The sequence below is a fragment of the Delphinus delphis genome, chromosome 2, assembly GCF_949987515.2.
Source record: "Delphinus delphis chromosome 2, mDelDel1.2, whole genome shotgun sequence".
Taxonomy (NCBI): domain Eukaryota; kingdom Metazoa; phylum Chordata; class Mammalia; order Artiodactyla; family Delphinidae; genus Delphinus; species Delphinus delphis.
The window spans coordinates 112,715,063-112,740,030 of record NC_082684.1 but is presented as its reverse complement, the minus strand read 5'-3'; the positions used below and the strand labels follow the sequence as shown (position 1 = coordinate 112,740,030).

The 24,968-nt window shown below is 39.6% G+C and overlaps 1 protein-coding gene across 7 annotated transcripts in view; it reads right to left on the bottom strand.

The window, feature by feature from the left end:
* The window catches only part of CHD2 (chromodomain helicase DNA binding protein 2), a 142,850-nt gene that overhangs the window by 5,994 nt on the left and 111,888 nt on the right, over positions 1–24,968 (bottom strand). For all 7 annotated transcript variants that reach the window (XM_060005483.2, XM_060005484.2, XM_060005482.2 and 4 more), the window contains 5 exons: positions 24,526–24,660; positions 20,648–20,826; positions 18,609–18,708; positions 15,744–15,957; positions 2,755–3,001 (listed from right to left, as the gene is read on the bottom strand). In XM_060005483.2, the coding sequence (XP_059861466.1) occupies positions 2,755–3,001; positions 15,744–15,957; positions 18,609–18,708; positions 20,648–20,826; positions 24,526–24,660 (875 nt within the window). The remainder of the gene's footprint in view (positions 1–2,754; positions 3,002–15,743; positions 15,958–18,608; positions 18,709–20,647; positions 20,827–24,525; positions 24,661–24,968) is intronic.

The window sequence follows — 24,968 nt, the reverse complement described above, 5'->3', positions numbered from 1 at the left end:
TACAGATGGCCAATAGGCACATGAAAAGATGCTCAACATCGCTAATTATCAGAGAAATGCAAATCGAAACTATAATAAGGTATCACCTTACTCCGGTCAGAACGGCCATCAATAAAAAGTCTACAAGTAACAAATCCTGGAGAGGAGTGGAGAAAAGGGAATCCTGCAACTGAATTTAAGTTGGTACAGCCACTATGGAAAACAGTACAGAGGAGGTTCCTTAAAAAACTAAATATAAGAGTTGCCATGTGATCCAGCAATCTCACTGCTGCGCATATATCTGGACAAAACTATAATTCAGAAAGAAACATGCACCTCTATGTTCATAGCAGGACTAGTTACAATAGCCAGGACATGGAAACAACCTAAATGTCCGTTGACAGATGAATGGACAAAGAAGATGTGGTACATACACACAATGAAATACTACTCAGCCATAAAAAAGAATGAAATAATGTCGTTTTGCTGCAACATGGATGGACCTAGAGATCATACTACATGAAGTTAAGTCAGAAAGAGAAAGACAAATACCATATATCATTCATATGTGGAATCTAAAAAAATGATTCAAAGGAACTCATTTACAAAGCAGACAGAGACTCACAGAGAACAAACTTATGGTTACCAAAGGGGAAAATATGTGGGGGAGGAATAAATTAGGAGTTTGGAATTAGCAGATACAAACTACCATATATAAAATAGATAAACAAGAAGGTCCTACTGTATAGCACAAGGAACTATATTCAACATCCTGTAATAAACTGTAATGGAAAATAATATGAAAAAGAAGAGAACCAGGAAAATAAGACCCATAATGAGGCAATAAATCAATCAGTTGAACCTGACCCAAATCATAGAATTAGCAGACAAGGATAGAAATACCATGTTGAAACTGTATACCAGATTTCAAAAGGTCAAAGAGAGACATGGAGGATTAAAAAAAAGGACCCAAATGCAACTTCTAGAGATAAAACTACAATGTAAGAAATACAAAATATACTATCAATAAATGGGCCTCGAGGCAGATTAGACATTGAAAAAGACAATATTAGTGAACCTGAAGACAAAGCAACAGAAACTTTCCAAATGAAACAGAGAAAACAGAATTAAAAAAAATAAACCTAGCATCAGTAAGCTGTGAGACAAATTCAAGCAGCCTACCACAGGTGTAACTGAAATCTTCAAAGGAGAGTGGGGGAACAGGAAAGTATTTGAAGAAATAATGGTAAAAAATTTTCCAAATCTGATAAAATGATAAAGGTGCAGATCCAAGAATTCCCAAGCACAAGAAACATAAGGAAAAATATACCACGGCACGTTATAATCAAATTGCTAAAAACCAGTGATGAAGAAAAAGACGTATTAGTACAGAGGAGTAAAGATAAAGTGAAAAATGACATAAAAAAAATGACATAAAAAAAAAATCTGTCATGAAAAATGACAGATTTTTCATCAGAAACAATACAAGTAGAGAATAGAGGAACATCTTTAAAGTACTGAAAGGAAGTGTCAATCTATAAATTTATACCCAAAAGAAAGTATCTTTCATCAGTGAAGACAAAATAAAGATTTCCTCAGACATACAAATGCTAAAAGAACTTATCACCAGCAGACCCACACTAAAACAAAAGTCCTCCAGGCAGAAGAGAAATGATACAAAATGGAAATACAGATCTACACAAAAGAATGTAGGGCAAATGCCCACTGGAGTCAGACAAGATGGTACAGAAGGGTGGGGGGTGAGGGGTACAGACCCCTGCTAACAGGCTGCTGCTGCTCGGCCACAGCTGCTGTGCTAAAGCAGCCTGGTATTACCAGATCCTCCAAAAGAAGGCAGGACACGGAGATGTTTATATGAAATTTTCCTATATTAATTTCAAGGTGCAGTCAAAGCATGTCTTTAGCCTAGGGGAAACCAAAGTTGCTAGGAAGCTAAAATACAGCTAAGTCCTGAAATTAAGAAGAATAGATAAAACCTCTTCAGCCCTTCCTGTACTTAGTGCTAACTCTCACAACTACTCTCACAAAACCTTGGCCCATCATATCATGATATTATATAGTTGTAGAGAAGGGACAACTTCAAAAGACTTTGACTGCTAAACTGCGGGCTCCTAGCATGAAAGGACCACAGGCTGGTACCCACCTAGTGTGGCCGACACCATAGCACAGAGCTTAATCATTTTGGTTGCAGACTCTGATACTTAATGGCTACCACTTCTCTAGATTTCCTCAGAGGATGGCAGAAAACTCCCCCTGCACAAGTGTGATGATGAAACCATAAATGGCTCCTTGGCCCAGAGAATAAAACTTAAAACCTGTAACTTGGCATTCAAGCCCCACCCCCACATCCAACCACCTATTCATCTTCTGGGCATCCCTTCCTGGGGGCCTATCCTTGGCCTGGGCCTGTGACGCCTAGTCCACCTCTCTCTGCTTAGCTGACTCTCCAGGGCCCAAACCAAGAATCACCAGCCTCCCCTCTTCCTCAGTCCTCAGGAAAAACTCAAAAATCCATTCTTTCAACCGTCCACTCAGCACACAATGTCAGCTGCCTACATCATGATTTCTCCCCAACATTCTGAAGATGCCTTGACGGCAGAAACACAGCACCAGACTTGGGACCATGCCTGGCACAGGGTAAGAATGAGCATCTGACGGATAAATACATGAGGTTTCTGTTGCTTGTCTCTCCACCTATAAATAGTAAGCCCCTGGCAGAGGTCAGTGCCTGGTGTCTGAGGGCCCTCTGCATACCGGTCATAATAATCCCTGTGTCCCCGGTGGTCTCGGTCACTGCTGTACTGGTCATAAGGTCTCTTTCTGGACAGGTTGTTGGGTCGGTAGCTCCCTGAACGGTGGGCGTCCATGTGTCGCCGGTCCCCGTAATGGTGGTCCTTGTACCAGTGCTGCTCATACTGATGGTGCCTGTCACCACCCCAGGGCGGATTGTTATTGCCACCACCATAGTTGAACTTTCTTTCCCTCTGCCAGTCGCCTCGATCTGCAGAAAGAGAAATAATGATCTCGTGATTCCAAGAACTGGCTGCATTTCACTTCCACTAAAGTTTAAACTGAAAAGGCCTGACACATGTTACAAACACTACACTTCTTCCTTCTTGACCTTTTTGCTGCTGGTTATCATACAAGTAATGAGTCCATAATTCTTTCCCCAAAATTTTAAGGCAAAAGAAAATTCACCTTTATCCTTCTGAAATTCAAGAACCACTGTTTTTTATTTTCTTTCTTTCTTTCTTTCTTTTTTTTTTTTTTTTTTACTGTTTTTCATTTTCTACACCTGCTTACCTTCCAACCTGGGGCTTACCCTTAAAATGAGATTTCACTAAAACAAACAACAACAACAACAACAAAAAAACCACACCAAACATTAATTTGGAAAAAGGCACTGCTGAGTTTCACAGCCACAAGGTAATACTCTCCATTTACACATCTAAGGTTTATTTACCTGCGGGTACCATCAGCTGTGCCTGGTTCCTGAAAATCTTTCCAGACTATACCTACTGATTCTACTCTTCTTCCTTAGCCCACACCAAAAGAATGGCACTCCTCCTGTAAAACGTGATTGCTCTAACTCTGGATTCTGTAACTCTCAAGGATAGAGCCAAACTGAAATTTGTTATAGCTTCAGTAAGCCTCCCTTTTCCCCTGAGGAGAAGAATCACACGTATCTGAATCCAAAAAGGCACTGAAGACACAGAAGTAGAGGAAAGGAGGCTATGCTGTATTGAAATGTGGTCTCCAAAATGTATGTCCACTTAGAACCTCTGACTGTGTCTTTACTTGAAAATAGGGTCTCTGAAGTTGTAATGATGGATCTTCAGTTGAGATCATCTTGGATTTACAGTGGGCCCTAAATCCAATGATAGATCCTGTTAAGAGAAAGGTGTAGGGAGATTTGGGAGAAAGAGACACAGAGAGGAAGGCCATGGAGAGATGAAGACAGAGAATGGAGAGACATTCACAGTAAGACAGACAGGATGAAAAGGCAGAGGGCTATGTACCAGATAAAGGAACAAGATAAAACCCCAGAAAAACAACTAAATGAAGTGGAGATAGGCAAATTTCCAGAAAAAGAATTCAGAATAATGATAGTTATTATTATCCAGGACCTTGGAAAAAGAATGGAAGCAAAGATCGAGAAGATGCAAGAAATGTTTAAAAAAGATCTAGAAGAATTGAAGAACAAACAAACAGAGATGAACAATAAAATAACTGAAATGAAAACTACACTAGAAGAAATCAATAGCAGAATAACTGAGGCAGAAGAACAGATAAGTGACCTGGAAGACAGAATGGTGGAATTCACTGCTGCAGAACAGAATAAAGAAAAAAGAATGAAAAGAAATGAAGACAGCCTAAAAGACCACTGGGACATTAAATGCAACAACATTCACATTATAGGGGTCCCAGAAGGAAAACAGAGAGAGAAAGGACCCAAGAAAATATATGAAGAGATTACAGTCGAAAAATTCCCTAACATGGGAAAGGAAATAGCCACCCAAGTCCAGGAAGCGCAGAGAGTCCCATACAGGATAAACCCGAGGAGGAACACGACGAGACACATAGTAATCAAACTGGCAAAAATTAAAGACAAAGAAAAATTATTAAAACCAGCAAGGAAAAAATGACAAATAACATGCAAGGGAACTCCCATAAGGTTAACAGCAGATTTCTCAGCAGAAACTCTACAAGCCAGAAGGGAGTGGCACAATATATTTAAAGTGATGAAAGGGAAGAACCTACAAGTAAGATTACTCTACCCAGCAAGGATCTCATTCAGATTCGATGAAGAAATCAAAAGCTTTACAGACAAGCAAAAGCTAAGAGAATTCAGCACCACCAAACCAGCTCTACAACAAATGCTAAAGGAAATTCTCTAAGTGGGAAACACAAGAGAAGAAAAGGACCTACAAAAACAAACCCAAAACAATGAAGAAAATGGTAATAGGAACATACGTACCAATAATTACCTTAAACGTGAATGGATTAAATGCTCTAAACAAAAGACACAGGCTTGCTGAATGGATACAAAAACAAGACCCATATATATGCTGTCTACAAGAGACCCATTTCAGACCTAGGAACACACACAGACTGAAAGTGAGGGGATGGAAAAAGATATTCCATGCAAATGGAAATCAAAAGAAAGCTGGAGTAGCAATACTCATATCAAACAAAATAGACTTTAAAATAAAGACTATTACAAGAGACAAAGAAGGACACTACATAATGACCAAAGGATCAATCCAAGAAAAAGATATAACAATTATAAATATATATGCACTCAACATAGGAGCACCTCAATACATAAGGCAACTGCTAAGAGCTATAAAAGAGGAAATCGACAGTAACACAATAATAGTGGGGGACTTCAACACCTCACTTACACCAATGGACAAATAATCCACACAGAAAATTAATAAGGAAAAAGAGGTTTAAATGACACAATAGACCAGACAGATTTAATCGATATTTATAAGACATTCCATCCAAAAACAGCGGATTACACTTTCTTCTCAAGTGCACACAGAATACTCTCCAGGATAGATCACATCTTTGGTCACAAATCAAGCCTCGGTAAATTTAAGAAAATTGAAATTGTATCAAGTATCTTTTCCAACCACAATGCTATGAGACTAGATATAAATTACCAGAAAATATCTGTAAAAAATACAAACACATGGAGGCTAAACAATACACTACTTAATAATGAAGTGATCACTGAAGAAATCAAAGAGGAAATCAAAAAATACCTAGAAACAAATGACAATGGAGACACGACGACCCAAAACCTATGGGATGCAGCAAAAGCAGTTCTAAGAGGGAAGTTTATAGCAATACAATCCTACCTTAAGAAACAGGAAACATCTCGAACAAACAACCTAACTTTGCACCTAAAACAACTAGAGAAAGAAGAACAAAAAAACCCCAAAGTTAGCAGAAGGAAAGAGATCATAAAGATCACATCAGAAAGGAAACAATAGCAAAGATCAATAAAACTAAAAGCTGGTTCTTTGAGAAGATAAACAAAATTGATAAACCATTAGCCAGACTCATCAAGAAAAAAAGGGAGAAGACTCAAATCAACAGAATTAGAAATGAAAAAGGAGAAGTAACAACTGACACTGCAGAAATACAAAAGATCATGAGAGATTACTACAAGCAACTCTATGCCAATAAAATGGACAACCTGGAAGAAATGGACAAATTCTTAGAAAGGCACAACCTGCCAAGACTGAATCAGGAAGAAATAGAAAATATGAACAGACCAATCACAAGCACTGAACTTGAAATTGTGATTAAAAATCTTCCAACAAACAAAAGCCCAGGACCAGATGGCTTCACAGGCGAATTCTATCAAACATTTAGAGAAGAGCTAACACCTATCCTTCTCAAACTCTTCCAAAATATAGCAGAGGGAGGAACATTCCCAAACTCATTCTACGAGGCCACCATCACCCTGATACCAAAACCAGACAAGGATGTCACAAAGAAAGAAAACTACAGGTCAATATCACTGATGAACTTAGATGCAAAAATCTTGAAAAAATAGTAGCAAACAGAATCCAACAGCACATTAAAAGGATAATACACCATGATCAAGTGGGGTTTATTCCAGGAATGCAAGGATTCTTCAATATATGCAAATCAATCAATGTGATACACCATATTAACAAATAGAAGGAGAAAAACCATATGATCATCTCAACAGATGCAGAGAAAGCTTTCGACAAAATTCAACACCATTTACGATAAAAACCCTGCAGAGAGTAGGCATAGAGGGAACTTTCCTCAACATAATAAAGGCCATATATGACAAACCCACAGCCAACATGGTCCTCAATGGTAAAAAACTGAAAGCATTTCCGCTAAGATCAGGAACAAGACAAGGTTGCCCACTCTCACCACTCTTATTCAACATAGCTTTGGAAGTTTTAGCCACAGCAATCAGAGAAGAAAAGGAAATAAAAGGAATCCAAATCGGAAAAGAAGAAGTAAAGCTGTCACTGTTTGCAGATGACATGATACTATACACAGAGAATCCTAAAGATGCTACCAGAAAACTACTAGAGCTAATCAATGAATTTGGTAAAGTAGCAGGATACAAAATTAATGCACAGAAATCTCTGGCATTCCTACACACTAATGATGAAAAATCTGAACGTGAAATCAAGAAAACACTCCCATTTACCATTGCAACAAAAAGAATAAAATATCTAGGAATAAACCTACCTAAGGAGACAAAAGACCTGTATGCAGAAAATTATAAGACACTGATGAAAGAAATTAAAGATGATACAAATAGATGGAGAGATATACCATGTTCTTGGATTGGAAGAATCAACATTGTGAAAATGACTCTACTACCCAAAGTAATCTACAGATTCAATGCAATCCCTATCAAACTACCACTGGCATTTTTCACAGAACTAGAACAAAAAATTTCACAATTTGTATGGAAACACAAAAGACCCCGAAGAGCCAAAGCAATCTTGAGAACGAAAAACGGAGCTGGAGGAATCAGGCTCCCTGACTTCAGACTGTATACTACAAAGCTACAGTAATCAAGACAGTATGGTACTGGCACAAAAACAGAAATATAGATCAATGGAACAGGATAGAAAGCCCAGAGATAAACCCACGCACATATGGTGGCCTTATCTTTGATAAAGGAGGCAGGAATGTACAGTGGAGAAAGGATAGCCTCTTCAATAAGTGGTGCTGGGAAAACTGGACAGGTACAAGTAAAAGTATGAGTATGGTGTTAGGGAGTGATCTAATACCATAACACCTTACACAAAAATCAGCTCAAAATGGATTAAAGACCTAAATGTAAGGCCAGAAACTATCAATCTCTTAGAGGAAAACATAGGCAGAACACTCTATGACATAAATCACAGCAAGATCCTTTTGGACCCACCTCCTAGAGAAATGGAAATAAAAACAAAAATAAACAAATGGGACCTAATGAAACTTAAAAGCTTTTGCACAGCAAAGGAAACCATAAACAAGACCAAAAGACAACCCTCAGAATGGAAGAAAATATTTGCAAATGAAACAACTGACAAAGGATTAATCTCCAAAATTTACAAGCAGCTCATGCAGCTCAATAACAAAGAACAAACAACCCAATCCAAAAATGGGCAGAAGACCTAAACAGACATTTCTCCAAAGAAGATATACAGACTGCCAACAAACACATGAAAGAATGCTCAACATCATTAATCATTAGAGAAATGCAAATCAAAACTACAATGAGATATCATCTCACACCAGTCAGAATGGCCATCATCAAAAAATCTAGAAACAATAAATGCTGGACAGGGTGTGGAGAAAAGGGAACACTCTTACACTGTTGGTGGGAATGTAAACTGGTACAGCCACTATGGAGAACAGTATGGAGGTTCCTTAAAAAACTACAAATGGAACTACCATATGACCCAGCAATCCCACTACTGGGCATATACCCTGGGAAAACCAAAATTCAAAAAGAGTCATGTACCAAAATGTTCACTGCAGCTCTATTTACAATAGCCCGGAGATGGAAACAATCTAAGTGCCCATCATCGGATGAATGGATAAAGAAGATGTGGCACATATATACAATGGAATATTACTCAGCCATAAAAAGAAACGAAATTGAGCTATTTGTAGTGAGGTGGATAGACCTAGAGTCTGTCATACAGAGTGAAGTAAGTCAGAAAAAGAAAGACAAATACCGTATGCTAACACATATATATGGAATTTAAGGGGGAAAAAAATGTCATGAAGAACCTAGGGGTAAGACAGGAATAAAGACACAGACCTACTAGAGAATGGACTTGAGGATATGGGGAGGGGGAAGGGTGAAGAGGCATGGACATATATACACTACCAAACGTAAGGTAGATAGCTAGTGGGAAGCAGCTGCATAGCACAGGGAGATCAGCTCGGTGCTCTGTGACCGCCTGGAGGCGTGGGATAGGGAGGGTGGGAGGGAGGGAGACGCAAGAGGGAAGAGATATGGGAACATATGTATATGTATAACTGATTCACTTTGTTATAAAGCAGAAACTAACACACCATTGTAAAGTAATTATACTCCAATAAAGATGTAAAAAAAAAAAAAACAACCATATGATCATCTCAATAGATGCAGAAAAAGCTTCTGACAAAATTCAACACCCGTTTATGATAAAAACTCTCCAGAAACTGGGCATAGAGGGAAACTACCTCAACATAATAAAGGCCATATATGACAAACCCACAGCAAACATCATTCTCAATGGTGAAAAACTGGAGGCATCTCCTCTAAGATCAGGAACAAGACAAGGATGTCCACTCCCGCCACTATTAGTCAACATAGTTTTGGAAGTCCTGGCCACGGCAATCAGAGAAGAAAAAGAAATAAAAGGAATACAAATCGAAAAAGAAGTAAAGCCGTCACTGTTTGCCGATGACATGATACTATATAGAGAAAATCTTAAAGATGTCAACAGAAAACTACTAGAGCTAATCAATGAATTTGGTAAAGTTGCAGGATACAAAATTAATGCACAGAAATCTCTTGCATTCCTATACACTAACAATGAAAGATCAGAAAGAGAAATTAATGAAACAATCCCATTCACCACTGCAACAAATAGAATAAAATACCTAGGAATAAACCTACAGACCTGTATGCCAAAAACTGTAAGACACTGATGAAAGAAATCAAAGATAACACAAACAGATGGAGAGATATACCATGTTCTTGGATTGGAAGAATCAATATTGTGAAAATGACTATGCTACCCAAAGCAATCTACAGATTCAATGCAATCCCTATCAAATTACCAGTTGCATTTTTTACAGAACTAGAACAAAAAATCTTAAAATCTGCATGGAGACACAAAAGACCCCGAATAGCCAAAGCAGTATTGAGGGAAAAAAACGGAGCTGGAGGAATCAGACTCCCTGACTTCAGACTACACTACAAAGCTATAGTAATCAAGACAATATGGTACTGGCACAAAAACAGAAATATAGATCAATGGAACAGGATAGAAAGCCCAGAGATAAACCCATGCACCTATGGTCAACTAATCTATGACAAAGGAGCCAAGGATATACAATGGAGAAAAGACAGTCTCTTCAATAAGTGGTCCTGGGAAAACTGGACAGCTACATGTAAAAGAAGGAAATTAGAACACTCCCTAACACCATACACAAAAATAAACTCAAAATGGATTACAGACCTATGTAAGACAGGACACTATAACACTCTTAGAGAAAAACACAGGAAGAGCACTCTTTGACATAAATCACAGCAAGATATTTTTTGATCCACCTCCTAGTGTAATGGAAATAAAAACAAAATAAACAAATGGGACCTAATGAAACTTAAAAGCTTTTGCAAAGCAAAGGAAACACAAACAAGATGAAAAGACAACCCTCAGAATGGGAGAAAATATTTGCAAACGAATCAACGGACAAAGGATTAATCTCCAAAATATATAAACAGTTCATGCAGCTCAATATTAAAAGAACAAACAACCCAATCTAAAAATGGGCAGAAGACCTAAATAGACATTTCTCCAAAGAAGACACACAGATGGCCAAGAAGCACATGAAAAGCTGTTCAACATCACTGATTATTAGAGAAATGCAAATCAAAACTACAATGAGGTATCACCTCACACCAGTTAGAACTGGCATCATCAGAAAATCTACAAACAACAAACGCTGGAGAGGGTGCGGAGAAAAGGTAACCCTCTTGCACTGTTGGTGGGAATGTAAATTGATACAGCCACTATGGAGAACGGTATGGAGGTTCCTTAAAAAACTAAAAATAGAATTACCATATGACTCAGCAATTCCACTACTGGGCATATACCCTGAGAAAACCATAATTCAAAATGACACTAGCACCCCAATGTTCACTGCAGCACTATTTACAATAGTCAGGACATGGAAGCAACCTAAATGGCCATCGACAGACGAATGGATAAAGAAGATGTGGTACATATATACAATGGAATATTTCTCAGCCATGAAAAGGAACGAAATTGGGTCATTTGTAGAGATGTGGATGGATCTAGAGACTGTCATACAGAGTGAAGTAAGTCAGGAAGAGAAAAACAAATATTGTATATTAACGCATATATGTGGAACCTAGAGAAATGGTACAAACGAACCGGTTTACAGGGCAGAAATTGAGACAAAGATGGAGAGAACAAATGTATGGACACCAAGGGAGAAAAGCGGTGGCGGGGTGGGGATGAGTTGGGAGATTGGGATTGACATATATACACTAATATGTATATAATGGATAACTAATAAGAACCTGCTGTATAAAAAAATAAAATTAAATTAAAAAAAAAACAGATTGGAGCAGTGCAGCCACAACACCAAGGCTTGCTGGTAAGCAGTATAAGCCAGGCTACAGGCGTGCAACAGATTCACCATCAGATCCTCCAAAAGGAACCAACTCTGCTGACACCTTGATTTCAGAGTTCTGCCTCCTAAACTATGACAGGATACATTTCTGTTCTTTTAAGCCACCCAGTTTGTTGTACACTTTGTTACAACAGTCTCAGGAAACTAATACAGAGGCTTAACTAGTAGGAACTATGTGGCCTCATGGGAAATCCATCTTCCAGCTACAATTTGTTAAGATCAAAGACGTGCCACCAAATATATCTCTACTCATTTTGTTGGCCTTCTAGCATTTTTTACAGAGCCAGAGAATAATACCATAAAGGAACCTGTGTAGCTTAGAAATTTATACCATTAAAACAATATATAATATATATTAAAACAATTAAACAATTAAAACAATTGTTTTAATATATATTAAAACAATATATTTATACCATTAAAACAATATAAAACAACAATTTATACCATTAAAACAATATATAGGCTTAAATTCATTGCTGACCCAGGGTGGAGGAGGCCAGGGAACCAAGAATTAAAACACTTCTGACTATTCAACCTAAAAATTAACAAACAACAAAAAGAGACACCTTCACAACATGAAAGGATCATCTAAAGATGGCTTCAAACTAAATAGAAAGGTAGGCTTCAAACAGGGTGTCAAGGTCTGTGGTACTATGGAGATGGCCAAGTCATTTATTTCCAGAGAAAGTAAAAGGCGCTTTTCTTTCTTCTTGAACCCTCCGTGGGGTAGACAACTGGTTAGGAAGTACTGACTATTAAGGAGAGGGATGAGAAATCCGAAGTTTAAATAAAAGACTACAGTCAGCTTAATAAGAAGAGTCCTTTCAAAGGATCAGAATATAAAATCAGTGACATCATATGAATGACATAAAACCAGTCTAATCCCAGGAGAAAAATCAGTACAACTGATACAACTACATCTAAGAACATGGAAACATTTCCCAGCCATCTTTTTGTACAGTCATTACCTCCCCCCACTAATAAAATGGTGTTCAATTGAACTAAGATTTTTAAGATTAAAAGACATGGAACCTCTGCTTCCAGGTAATTCAGAGTAGCTGCCACAGAATTACACTCTGCCAAGAACAATAAGAAAACACCAGATAAACAGAAAATAATCTGCTTAAAGACATCAAAGAGCAGCCAAAGCAATGAAGACTAGAAGCACTAAGATTCCGAAGAGCAAAAAAAAACCCTCAGAAGTAATAATAGTTGACTTGACTTCTGCAGCCACTGAGGAGATCTGTGACTCTGAGCCTGGGCAAGAAGCTGAATATCTGGGCTTTTCCCAGCCGAGAACCACTGTTGGAGAAACAGAGACACCGGCAGAGCTTTTGGTGGTCTTTCTAAGCTAGAGGGACACTGGACACTTGAGGGACTGCAAACACACAGCCAGTTTTCCCTTAGAACATTTGCTGAATCTTCAGGGAGCAGGAGGCTAAAAAGCTAAGCTAGATATCTTGTGAAAAGCAGAGCCGTTCAGGGCTGTCTCACGGTGCCGAGGAAACCAAGATCCTAGTTTAAGACCTGCCAATGGGGTGGGGCAGAGAGTGCAGCAGGCCCTCCGTCCAGTACCCTGGATAGCCAAACCCCAGGAACAGGGGGACCAAACGAGAACTAGATTAAGATGACTGTCTCCCACCCTATGTGCCTGGGGAGGAAAGAATAAATCCTCTCTGGGGCAGAGTGACATCATCTGGGGCTTCTACAATTTTTAAAACACAGTGCCTACCATCTAATCAAAAATAACCAGACATGATAAAAGATAGGGCTGTATGACTGAAAACCAAGGGGAAAAAAAAAAAAAAAGCATACAATACAAATGGTTCACAATAATTCAGATATTAGAAATAACAGTCAAGAATTTTTAAATACTTATAATTAATGTGTTCCAAAAAAGAGGAAAAGATGGAGAAAATCAATTTTCCTAGAAGTTTGAGAATTTTACTGGAAGATTAGAATGTACTTAAAAAAAAAAAGGAAATCCTAACATTGAAGTTTAGAAAAAAATGTATACTTCATTTTGATTATGGAACACCTGACTCTGTAAAATTTTATACTATGCTTCTATATATACTATATTCTTTTAAGCTTTTGTTCTATATGTTTTCTTTTTATTACTTTTATCTTTAAAAGTAATTCACGCTCATTGTAACCAGTGAAGTAACAGACAATGGAGAAATTATTAATTTCCTCCAATCCGTCCACATTTTTACCAGCCTAAGGTAACTGGTGTGTGTATGTTGTCACATCCTTCTCTATGCTTATACAAATATATTATTCAAATATATACAACAGAAAACAGCTTGGTGTTTTCTTGGTGGTTCCTCAAAAAGTTAAACATAGAATTATCACATGACCAAGCAATTCCACACTCCTAGGTATACATCTAAAAGAATTGAAAATAGGTACTCAAATAGTTGCATACAAATGTGCACAACAGTACGATTCACAATAGCCAAAAAGCAGAAACAACCCAAACATCCGTCAACTAATGAAAAGACAAATTCTAGTCTAACCATACAATGGGGTATTTTTCAGCCACAAAAAGGAATGAAATACTGATACATGCTACAACACGGATGGACCTTGAAAACCGGATGCCAAGTGAAAGCAGTCAGACACATATTGTACAATTCCATGTGATTCCTTTAATACAAAGAATCCAGAATACGTAAATCTATAGAGACACAAGACAGACTGGTGGTAGTCGGAAGCTGGGGAGAGGGGAGAATGAAAACTGTTTTTTCTTTGGGGTGAGCAAAGTGTTTTGGCACTTGATTTAGGTGGTGGTTGCACAACACTGTGAATGTACTAAATGCCGCTGAACTGTTCATTTAAAATGGTTACGTTTATTCACGTTATGTGATTTTCACTTCAATAAAGTTAAACACACACACAACAGAGATTCTGCTGTTGCTGTTGCTCTTTTTTCCCTCCAATTTTTTTTTTTTTACCTATAAAGCCAACTCATTTTTTTAACAACTGCTAATAATATAGAGTACAAATGTCCTATTATTCATCTAACCATTTTTCTATTAATGGGCAATGTATTTCCAGCTTTTTGCCATTATAAGGCTGTAACAGCATCCTCATACATGTATGTGTTTGCATTACTACAGGACAGACTTCCAGAAAAAGGGCCTACGTATTTAGACATTTCAGATTATTTTCTGGAAAGACTGTAGCAATTCACACTCTTAGCAGCTTGTGTGCATTTCACCCTTTAATTTTTGCAGATCTGAATGGGTAAGAAATTGGTTTAATTTATTGTTACTTTAATGTACATTTCCCTAGCAGCAATTGTTCATCTTGTCCTACTGGCCACTTGAATCTCCTCTTCCAAATGAATTCCCTATTCCTAACCTTTGTCCATTTTTCTATTTGGTTATCCTTCTGTTATCAATTCATAAGGAGTTTTTCAATATTAGCAGTTTTAATCATTTAACTGCCATATATAATGTAAATTGTTTCCCTGAGTCGTTCATTTGGCTTTTGCTTATTTATGTTGGTCATGTTCTTCTTAGATTTGAATTAACAGCCTTTTGGATCTTTGTCTCATGCTTCATCTCACTGAGAAAAAAGAGGACAATAAAGTGATGGAAGAGAATAAAAGCACAAAGGTCCAGCTACTGTCTTTGGGAAAAAAAAGTGATTCTTCTTTCGGCACCTTTTTTTTTTTTTTTTAAACAACTGAGTTCTGTTTTGTTTTGTTTTTTGGTATATCTATTTATTTATTTTTATTTATTTATATTTGGCTGCGTCGGGTCTTATTTGCGGTGCGTGGGCCCTTCGCTGAGTCGCACACTCTCTATAGTTGTGGCGTGTGGGTTTTCTCTCTCTAGTTGTGGCATGCGGGCTCCAGAGTGCGTGGGCTCTGCAGTTTGCGGCACGTAGGCTCTCTAGTTGAGGCGCCTGGGCTTAGCTGCTCCGCGGCATGTGGGATCTTAGTTCCCCGACCAGGGATCGAACCCACATCCCCTGTACTGGAAGGCGGATTCTTTACTACTGGACCACCAGGGAAGTCCCCTGGGCACCTGCTTTTAAAACTTCACTTAGGGCTTCCCTGGTGGTGCAGTGGTTGAGAGTCCGCCTGCCGATGCAGGGGACACGGGTTCGTGCCCCGGTTCGGGAAGATCCCACTTGCTGCGGAGCGGCTGGGCCCGTGGGCCGTGGCTGCTGAGCCTGTGCGTCCGGAGCCTGTGTGTCTGGAGCCTGTGCTCTGCAACGGGAGAGGCCACAGCAGTGAGAGGCCCGCGTACCACAAAAAAAAAAAAAAAAAAAAACTTCACTTAATGACTCACCTGCATTACTGAAGTGTCTCTTGTTGGGGTGACTATAGTTATCTCTTGGGTGTCCATGCATCTGTGGGCCATGAGAGGCAGGCAAATGAGGCTTCTGAGGGTGAGGGTTGTGTGGGGTGTGGGATTGAGACATCAGGGAATCCCGGCTTGAACCCGAGGCCTCTGGTCGAAATGGTTTTTTACCACCAATCGCATCATCTTTCTTCTTCTGCTCCTGTAGAGTAAAAGGAAACCAAAGACCCTCAGGATCCCAGGTGGAATTCCCAAGAACAGTATAAAGATCATCACCTTTAAATATTTCCCTCTTGACTTCTGACAAGTCCCTCTCGGCTTCCCTGCTGTTTACTACCTTCTTAGGAAAAATATGCTCATAAATTCCACTGAGCTCCCAGGGCAGGGAAAGCCTCACAGAGCTCCATCTGCTGCTCAACCTGCTAGGCCACTACAAAGAAGCCAATCTCCAGTGACCTGCAGCTGTCAGCAAAAGGGCCCAGGCCACTGGATATCACTGCACGGGGCGAGGAACAGGGGTCAGGCTGTCAGCACTCTTGGAAATTGCTCTCAGGCCATGTAAAACTGGGACCACCAACTTCTTCAGGCTAACTCGAACAAACAACCCCTGACTGGCCCAGTGGGAACTAGTTCCCATGCCAAAGTCATCAAGCTAAACATCTGAATGTTTAAGTAACACCATACCTTTACCACACAAGTGAAATATTTGACATAAAAACATCAGAAAATATAATAAGGAAAAAATAAGAACTGTGAAGTGACCTAAAATTTTACCACCAAGGGAATTACTGTTAATAATTTGGTCTATGTCTTTCTGAGCCATTTTGCGTGTTTATACATAATACAGTAGACCCCCCTAATCCATGGGAGATACACTTCAAGACCTCCAGTGGACGCCTGAAACTGCAGATAGTACTGAACCCTATATGTACTATGTTTTTTCCAATACATACATGCCTATGAGAGTTTAATTTATGAATCAGGCACAATAAGAGAATATCCGAATTGCCAGCATCACTACTCTTGTGCTTTGGGGCTACTATTTAGTAAAATAAGGATTACCTGAACTCAAGCACTGCAATACCACAACAGTCGATCTGAGAGCCAAGAGAGCTACCGAGTTACTAATGGGCAGGTAGCATATAGTGTGGATATGCTGGACAAAGGGATGATTCACGTCCCACGTGGGAGAGGGCAGGACGGCACGAGATTTCATCACGCTACTCAGACCAGTGCGCAATTTAAAATTTATGAATTGCTTATTTCTGGAATTTTCCATTTAATATTTTCAGACCATGGCTGCAGGTAACTGAAACTGTGGAAAGCAAACCACAGTGGGGGGAACTGCTGTGTGTGTGCGCATGCGTGCGTGCGTGTGTGCGTATTTTTTTAAACAAAAATATTATTTGATATTCTTTTTTTACTTAATGTATTGTAAAAATCTTATGTGAATACTTACTTCCACAATATTATATTTATGGTTGAAAATTCCCTGATATGGATATATCGAGTCATTTCCATATAATCATGTTTAAACCCTTAATTATCTCCTTCGACTAAATTCTTAGAAGGAGAATTACATGTTTTAGTCTTTTGGTAAATCTTACTGAACTGTCCTCCAGAAAGGTTGTGAATGTATACTATAACCCCAACTAGTAGGACCACTACTTTGATTATTCACCTTATCCTAACTTCTGATACCTAGACTAATGAAGCCCTTTACCCTTTACATCATTTGCCCAACTTCACTCATCCTAACTTTCACTCTTTCCTAGAGGGCCTTTCCCCAACCATTTCATTCCCTCCTGGGGCTTTTCCTGACTATTCTTTCAGAGACTTTTTACAATGTTTAAAATTCACAGTAACATTCAGCAGTATTACTATATTATTCCTGTATATTACTGTTCTACCATATTCTTCCATGTAAAATTAAATTATAAACCACTTGAGGGTGCTCCTCCACAGCTCAGCACAGTGCTGGGCACAGGATATGCTCATGCAACAAATACTTCTGAGCACCTGCCCTGCGCCTGGCACCATTCCAGGTGCTGAGGATACAGGAGGGGATGAGAGACATAAGACCTCAGCCTTGACATGGTAGTGAAGGAGGTATTAAATGTTCCTAGACTGGCGCTACATGGCTAATTGGGGTAGGGCCCATGTGACAAGTCACCAGATCTGCAAATGGACATGCCTGAACAAGGAACGCTGCCCCTGCAGCATTGGCCAAATCACTTCATGCCCATGCCCCTCCACCAAAGAATGGGAGGCAGCTTCTGGGCACCTTCTCATGTTTGCTCCTTTACATGAGCGGTTGGGACCCTACGTACAAAAGCTGGAAGGACACCAAGTACATGTGGCCCAGAAAAGAACAGAAAAATTATGTGCTGCCCATAACTGTTATCTTTCAGGAGCCACATTTATAAGCTACCATAAGACATGTGCATATGGAAGAAAAGCCCTGGTGAATAAATGATTCCAGGATGTAAGAACACAGAGGAACAACTCCTTGTCAGAATTTCCACACTGTCTGGTTCCAATACATTGGCTATTTTACCCATCGGGTCTTAAGTGTTAGTTTGACTACTCGTGGAACATGCGGAGAAACTGCACAGCTAACACAGTGGAAGAGCCCACCATCCAAGACAGGCTGGGCTGTGGTGGGCTCCTGCACCCCCTCTTGGACCTAGACCTCCATCTGCAAAGTAAGGGCAGAGAACCCATGCCCTTTCTAGCACCAACAACCTATGAGTCTATGATCATCTCCTCAGGAAAAAAACAGTAATTAAGGAATTTTTCTGTGGAAATGGTTTTTATCTGTTTGTATGAATTAGGATGAAGTTTGTATTTTACCTCTTCTTCTTGAGACCTTTTCTTGTGAGCCATCTTGTATAACTTATGCAATTTTCGAGCATCAAATTCTGTAAACTTGGAAACAAAAATCCATAGGTTCCTTAAAAAAAAAAAATTTGTTCTGGTGAATTACAGGATTTTAAAAATAACTATGCTCTTTATAGATGGCAAGTTATTGAATTTTGCTGTGGAATACTCTCCAAGTATAGAGAATAAGTTACAGAAATAATCTTTCAGGTCTTGGCAACAGTAATAAACACACCTTTAAATGCTACTGTCAATAGAATTTGACCTAGGGGTCTGGAGACGAGGGTCTGTCTCACAGCTAAAACCCCTCTAATTTATTTCACTGGCACCTAGGACTCCGGACCTAACGTCTTCCTCCACCTTCTGCACTCCCTGGACTCTGCCGGGCAATGTCATCACCACCATATCCCAGGTGGGGATCTATGTGCGGTTGGGCACCTCTGCATTGCTGCCCCTTCTTTCCTCCCAGTCGTCACCACCAAGGCCTGTCATTTCTACCTTAAAACTTCAAGGGATTCTTCTCCTCCAATTCCATTGCACTCACTCTAGCATGCCATTACTGTCAACACGGGAGTGATTGGTAAAACGGGTGTGTAGGACAAGGAGTCACAGGTAACCTCCGTGAGCTGGAACGGAAGGCTCACATCTTCCCACACTTCCTGGAGAGCAGTCACACCACACCGTGCCATGCCACTCAGAGGATGCTGCTCTGGCTCCGGACAAGTAAACCTGCTGCACAGTGTGGAAAACCATTGCCTGCCTTTCTAAAGCCTTCTGTAATAGGGCTTCAGTCATCTTAACGAACTGCCTTTAAACCCTAAGACCCTCCCAGGCCCTTCACTGTCCCACTTTCAAGGCTTTGCTGAAGCCTGAGACCTCTCCTCATCTAAGCAGGTCCACTCTGCTCTTCCATGCCGGCTCGAGTGTACCTGCCCAGCCCTCAGAAGACTTCCCTCCCTCACTACTCCTCTGCATGTGCTTATTCCTTCTTGGAATTCCTACTATACTTGATCTTCCAATCACCACTTCATCGTGGACAGTTCCTCACAAGTGGGCAAGGAACTGCTTATGAACCACACAGCAGTCCAGGACCACAGTATCCAGCCCAGCTTCGTGGATCTATACGTTAGGATGATGCATTTTCGTTACAGAAAGCCAGATGGCTAGATACAGGGATCTGGTTTGGGAACAGTGTAAAAGGAAAGTCAAGCCACATTTCAAAACTTAGGTCTTCTTTTTTTAATGGGTGTGAAGCATGCTATGGATAGCATCATGACAGAAGGTTTTCTTAAATCTCTTTTCACTCAAAAGCCAATCCACTGATATTAGGTATATTATACATAGATACTTCATTAACCATGAATTATCAATATATGAGTTCAACGTAACTGTGGAGTATGGAAAGAGACTTAATGTTACAATTGTCTTTGAGAAATTCCAGTCATGTTTTCTTAAAACATCAAAAGTGAGTATATAAATGAATATATGTAAGTCATAATGCCTTACAAACTGAAGTTCTGGATTAACTGCCTTAATCCAAATTACTACTAGAGCTCTTCAATTATTAAAGAGAAGAGAACTCATAGCTCTGGTGGTTTTAGCCTTTGCTTCCTCTCATGAGGTTAGCAGAGAACTAACCAATTAGTTATTATATTATCTCTGAATATTAACCTGAGATGGGTAAAGTAGTGAAATTACAGATGGTTTCTATCCCTTCCAGGTCTAAAGACTGAGTCTTTATTCTGAGGACAGGCCAGCAAATCCAGTATCACGGTATTTCTCTCATAAAATAATGACATCATCCTACCCATTCAAAAGACTGGTCTCAGAGGAATGGCCTATTTCAGGAAAAGAAAACTGAAGCCTGCAGGTATGCTGTTAATAGACTGCTTTTGCTGGGAAAAAAAATACTTCATTAGGTGGCTGTGTCATGTTGCATAAAACAAAACAGAACCCCAACACATACTTTGTCATCAAATCAAACCAGGCAATTCGAGGCTGTGGCTGCTTACCTCCTCCACAGTTTGATGTGCTCCTGGTCTGAGTAAGCTTTAAGGCACTCGGCTATCCGGTCCCCGATTTTCAGCAGGCAGTTCCGGGTGTGCTCCAGCTGTTCCTGTACACTGAGCCCCTTGTCAGGTTTATCCAACTGTTTCAGTGCCTTTTTCACAGGCCTCATCCTCTCCTTACACTGGAACAGACCAAGAGTAGAGACATAAAACATCTGCAGCAAAGACAGCTTCAGCTGTGCTTACTGGGCCCTAAATTCCCAGAGAACACACAGCGCCCCCCAGGCCACATAATCACTAGAGGAGAAGCAGGTAATGGCAGAGGAACAAGTATAAATGTTAGAGTCGGAAAAACCTGAGGTTCAAGTCCCAGCTCCATCGCTCAGAGCGATGACTTTTACAGCTTACTTGGCCTCTCAAAACGCTGCTCTGTTTCCTCATCTGCAAGAGGGGCATGATAATCTCCCAAGGCCATTATGAAGATAAATGAGAAGCAAAATTATAGACCCAACCTGAAAACCTCCCATCACAAACTATCTAAAACTACAGGATAAAATATTTACAAGTCCTTTAGACTTGTAAGAAACTGAGGGAAAGGTTTCTAGACAAAGATAGTAGACTGAACACAAGAATCTTTTTCTCCCCCTCCCCATCCACTAAAACAACAGTAAAGAAATCGCCATAAGAAGAGATAAGCCCACAAAGACATGGAAAATGAGAGGAAGCAACAGCAACAAAATATTGGCAGCAAGCGAAATGACTCAATAGACCTGAGACAATGAAATCCTAACCCAGCAGTGGAAAGAGCTGAGAACCAACCTGATTTATACTGCAATTCCTGCAGAGGCTAGCTAAGCATCTCTGGAAGTAGGGATGAGGGCTAAAAATAAGGATTTTGTTTTGTTTTGTTTTGTTTTGTTTTTTTAAGACTGCCTAAGAGGAACAGATTTATAATAGACGCCCAGACTTCCAACTCTGCCCGACAAAAGATATGGAGGTTTATTCTTTGGAGAGGATAAAAGAAAAGTCTCTGAACTGGGCTACACAGGCATAGTTGAGAGGCAAGGCTACTACACTGAGAATAGCACTGTATGAATATATGCATATTAGATAAGCCACCGCCCAGTCTTTTTATTTATTTATTTTTTGCCTCTCAGATTCTAGAACGAAGAAAGCCAGGCCTTAACCCTCCAGTCAGGAGACTGGAGGATTCTCGTCCCCAAAATCTGACCACCCAAGAGGAAGAACCAAATGATGCTGACTCCCCACTGGAAGTTTTCCAAGGAAGCAGCCCAGCCAGATCACCCTACAGAGAACACTCTCAAAGTCGATCAAGCCCAACCCACATGTTCAGAGCTTCCAATCAGATGTTTAGTCCCTACTCTTAGATACAAGCAGACAACCAAGGATTACCAAGCCATTTGAAAAATATCTAACATGAGCAACGGAAAACAAATCTAAGAGAAATATAAAAACATTCAGAGAACCATATGGGGAAAAAAGATCTTGGAAATTACACATGACAAGAGAAATGAAAACCTCAAAAGAAATAATGGCAGATAAAGCTGAGGAGATCTCCAAGAAAGTAGAGTTAGAAAAGAAGAAATGCAAGAAAGTTTAAGATAATATTAGGGACCACTCCCAAAGTTCAACATCCAAAAAGTAGGATAAAATTAAGGACTGAGGAGGAAATTATCACAAAATAATTTAAGAAACTTTCTCTGACCTGTAGGGCATGGTTGTCAGCCACTAAGTATCTAATATAAGGAACTATTAAGGCACATGTCCATGTAACTTCAGAAGAGTGAAAATCTGACAAACTTCTATCACTTTGTGATAATTTCCATAGCTATATACTTACGATTTATTTTTCAGTATTGTACTTAAATTTTTTAAAAGTACACAAAATAAACTGGAAGATACATGACTGTAACAGATAAAAGATTAGTATTGCGAATGGATACAGGATTCCTATAGAAAAGGTAAGAAGAGAAAAATTACCTGGAACAGGCAAAGGATGTGAAAAGGCAATTCACCAGAAACATGAATGCCCAATAAATATGAAAGTAAATGTTCAACAACACCACTGGTCAATAGATCATACCTCTTAGATTGGCAAAAATTAAGAAGGTAGAAATTACCAAGTGTTTCCGAGACTGGGAAGCAGTTGGAACTCACATTCGTTGCTGGAAAGAGCGCAAATCTCTACAATCACTTTGAAGACTAATTCCACAACATCTAAAAGCAGTAGATGTGCAGACCCAAAGAAACACCCAGCTTTTCTGCTCAAGCTACACACGAGCGAAGCTCTTACACATGTGTATAAGAAAATATTTACAATTTCACTGCAGCCAATTTGTAGTAGTAAACATTTGGAAAACCCCAATGTCCATCAATAGGAGAAAGAATGAATCGTGGAAGTCATAAAACAGAATAATATGAAACACTGAAATCAGAGACATAATTATCAACATGGATAAATCTCAAAAGTGTACATGCTGAGTGAGGAAACTCAAGTTACAGGATACACACAGTGTGGCATTTACTGATAGGTTCAAATTTTTGCTCTACATCTTGGACAAGTTACTTAACTCTCCTCACCTTATTTTTTAAGGGGTAAAATAGAGATAATTACCTACCTCATAGGTTGTTGTGGAGAAAAAACACAAAAAGCACACTAATAATGCCTGGCTGTTTATATGAGCTATTACTTACTGTCTTTAGAGACATTAAGTAGTAAAACTCTAGAACCACGCATAAGAATTACGATTTGATCTACAATGAAATTAGAATTGTGGTCACTTCTAGGGAGGTAACAAACCATGACCAGAACAAACCATAGCCTGAGCCTTAAAAAATTCAGACCTGACAAAACTTGATGGTACCTCTATCAATGCCTATTACATTCCTGAAATTTTTCTGTATTTTTAGAAGATATCATAATATAAAAACAAGAGTAAATGAGCCAGTATGTAAATGCAATTTCTTTTTTTTTTAATTCAAGTATAGTTGATTTACAATGTTGTATAAGAGCAATTTTTTAAATAGTATGCTACCACAGAAGCGTTAGTTATGATTTTCTCTTTTAAACACTGGGCTAAGGAAGAAGCAGGAAACAGATCAGAGAGCTGGTTGTGTAATGAATTTATTCATTTACTCATTTATTGAGCTACTTCTAGCATCTACACATACTTTACATAAGACACGGTACTTGCCCTCAGAGAGCTCACAGGAAGAAGAGTAAAGAGATTTAAGAAAAATGAGATAAGTGCGAAGAGAAAAAAATATACACGTATGCATACAGGTTTCTGGGAACACGGGAAAAAAAGGGTGAAAAGAGAGAAGACTGCCTTACAGGATGAGGTCAAAATTCTATGCTTTGCTTCCCCAGAGCAGGAATATTTTGAGATTTGGAAGATCACTTTCTCTCTGAAACTAAATTAACTATTCAAGTGAACAGTGATGTGTGGAAGTTTGGGGAAAGGAAAAGACCTCAAGAGAGGAGGGGAAGGGAAGCGAGTGCAACACAACGAAATATATACACATGCAGCTCCAGTTAAGGGCCTAAGTGCCTGAGGACGCACTGGCCTGTTTCCACCCCATACAAGGCTTGGTCCATGACTCCTCCCCTCACCTGCCCTGTCTCCTATGAGGAGATGAACCACATCCTAGGCCACGTCTTGGCTCCTAGCCCCACAACACGGGAACACATAAGACAGGCCCTGCTCGCCACCGCTCCAGCTCACGCAGCCAGGACCCCAGCCTCGTCTCAGGTCATGCTGCTTAGACCGATTGAGGCTGTGTGGCGGGAACTATGAAAGGCAAAGCCGCAGCAAGCACTGTGGCTGCAGACCCCAGAATTCCTCAACTTCAGGACTTACTATGCTGAATGTCTCCTGGTCCAGATCATCATCCTCATCCTCTCCAATGGGGACAGGTTCGCTTCCTGCTGTAATATGGACAGGACCCTGAGATCGCTTTGATTTACTTGAAGATTTGGCATCACCACCTTTAGGCTTTTAAAAAAGAGTTACAAGGAATCATTGTCATTTGTGTACTCCTGTCTTGCAATTTGGACTTCTCAGCTATGTCACATCACTACGAGTGGGTACACAGGATGGCCTCAGTTTTGAGACATCATGAAGCCAAACCTATTTGATTAACAGTTTAATCATATGTCATTCCCACTTCTGTCTCTAAACAGAGCCAATTATAATTTTAGCTTCACCAATGCTATTCTGACTTCTATTCCCTAATCCATAAAATGCATAAAAATGTCATCAAGAGGTTAAGATTGTGAATTGGCAGAGCCCTCACAGAGTAG